The 1,930-nt window shown below is 41.3% G+C and overlaps 1 protein-coding gene across 4 annotated transcripts in view; it reads left to right on the top strand.

The window, feature by feature from the left end:
* nbeaa (neurobeachin a) overlaps window positions 1-1,930 on the top strand; it is a gene marked incomplete in the record, with an annotated part of 147,512 nt that overhangs the window by 125,046 nt on the left and 20,536 nt on the right. For all 4 annotated transcript variants that reach the window (XM_014003308.1, XM_014003306.1, XM_014003305.1 and 1 more), the window contains 1 exon segment: window positions 1,210-1,343. In XM_014003308.1, the coding sequence (XP_013858762.1) occupies window positions 1,210-1,343 (134 nt within the window).

The raw sequence follows: 1,930 nt of genomic DNA, 5'->3' as shown, positions 1-1,930 counted from the left end.
CACCCCACCTCCACCACACTCTCTGCTCTGCTCAGCCACTACTGAATGTTCCCTTTATGCCATGCAACTAAAGACAGACATCTTTGCTTCAGCAAGATGACAGCATCGCTTTCATTTTAGACTCATTTTTTTACAGCACCACATTTTTAAGTCTGTCTCTTATTGCATGGTTGTCTTCTCACACTAACCCCCTTGCCCCACCGAAGCCCCCGAAGCCCAAATCCGACCCGAGTCAAACTGTCTGTTTTAACCTCGCCTGCAGCTCTCGATGTTATCTGGCACTCTGAGCTGGTTAAAACAAACAGTTTGGCAACGTAGCGACCCAGGTCTGTGTCAGAAATCACACACTTACAGGATTAAAAACTTCACCGCCACCATTGAATCTGCTTGGCTGTGTAGTTTTTTACATTACTTCGTCCGTTTTGTTAATTAAGAAGCAACAACAACAAAAAATAGTAATAATAATCCCATCTAGGTTTTTATTTTTCTTTGTCTGATTTTACATTGTTTATGATTCAAGAAGTGGTAGAAACATGCATTTTTTTCATACTGCCTCTCCCTAAAATTAATATTGTTTTGTTATAAAAAGTAGGTGATTTTTAGACAAAATTTGGAAAAACAGAAAACACTTTTTGCAGTGCTTATTTTAAGCCATGTGAGGGTGAAAAGAAGCACAGAAACAAGGAAAAAAAAGCCTTGTTAATGCTGCATTTTTGTTACTTTTGAATAWACGTTTTATGCCTGCAGATGTTTTGGGTTCTTTTCTTTTGCTAATGAACCGTTTGCACATAAAATAAACTGACAAAATAGAGAACTTCACAGAACTTTACTCTTCTATGYAGCATATGAATAAATCCTAATGTTAAAACATGTAAGGTTTCGCTTCCAGTGCTCTTATAAATGGTACTTTTAGCCTAAACTTTCTGATACTAACACAGATGTAGTTTCAAACACATTCGACTCGAAAATTTGAAGCCATCTGCGTTCATTTCACCTGTTTCTTTCACCAGCTTTTTTCTGCTCCTTCCTTGTTCTCACCTGTTCCTGCCCTTTTATTTATTTATTTATTTTCGTATACGCATGTTCGTTTCTCGATCACGTCCTCATATCCGATCTTTTACCCCGACGTGTTTGGTTCTTATTTTGCCCTTCACTCCTCCCTCATCTTTACATTTAATTTAATTTAATTTTCTTTCTCCTGCCTTGCAGCATCACCACCAAGCTGGAGCGCGCTCTGGAGAAGGTGGCGCCGCTGCTGAGGGAGATTTTCGTGGACTTCGCCCCGTTTCTGTCCAGGACGCTGCTGGGTAGCCATGGGCAGGAACTGCTCATAGAAGGTACAGGTGCTGTACACGTCTCCTTTTTCTCTAACTGGCGTCTCTCTGTGGAGTCTCCCCCATTCACTGTCCCCCCTCACTGCGATGTGGGTGTGTCAGAAACACTGGGAGTGTGTGACACGTGTGTGTTGCTGTGAGAGAGTGACTGAGTGTCTTTGAGTCAGCTGCTTCACTCATTCGTCCACCAGGTATGAAATCTGTTTTTTGCACCTGTTTATCTCAGCTAGACAGACACGCCAATGATTTTAGATCAGATTATGATGAGTTTCATGTTAACTTTAATGTAGGTCGTCCTGAATGTTTTGTTGCTCTGTCTGCCCACCTGCTTCCTGTTTTGTGAACCACTGTTTCAGTGTTGACTCTACTTTCTCCTTCTTTCTCTTCCTCCTCCTCCCTCTTTCCTTAATTTCTCTGCTGTTCGTTTTTGTCTTTTCTGTGGCATGCTTTTTGTAAATTTGACTATGACGACGGTATACTGTAACAAACTGCTAACGCTATGGTAACTGCCTCGATGCTGTTTCTTTTTTCCTGACGGCGTGTATGGGGTGCCGTCTGTAAAGTTACACAGTCAAAAATTATGGCCAATATTTTTG

This window comes from Austrofundulus limnaeus, unplaced genomic scaffold, assembly GCF_001266775.1.
Source record: "Austrofundulus limnaeus strain Quisiro unplaced genomic scaffold, Austrofundulus_limnaeus-1.0 Scaffold17, whole genome shotgun sequence".
Lineage (NCBI taxonomy): Eukaryota > Metazoa > Chordata > Actinopteri > Cyprinodontiformes > Rivulidae > Austrofundulus > Austrofundulus limnaeus.
Note: the sequence above shows the minus strand (reverse complement) of the source record. Positions and strands in the feature narration are given on the sequence as shown.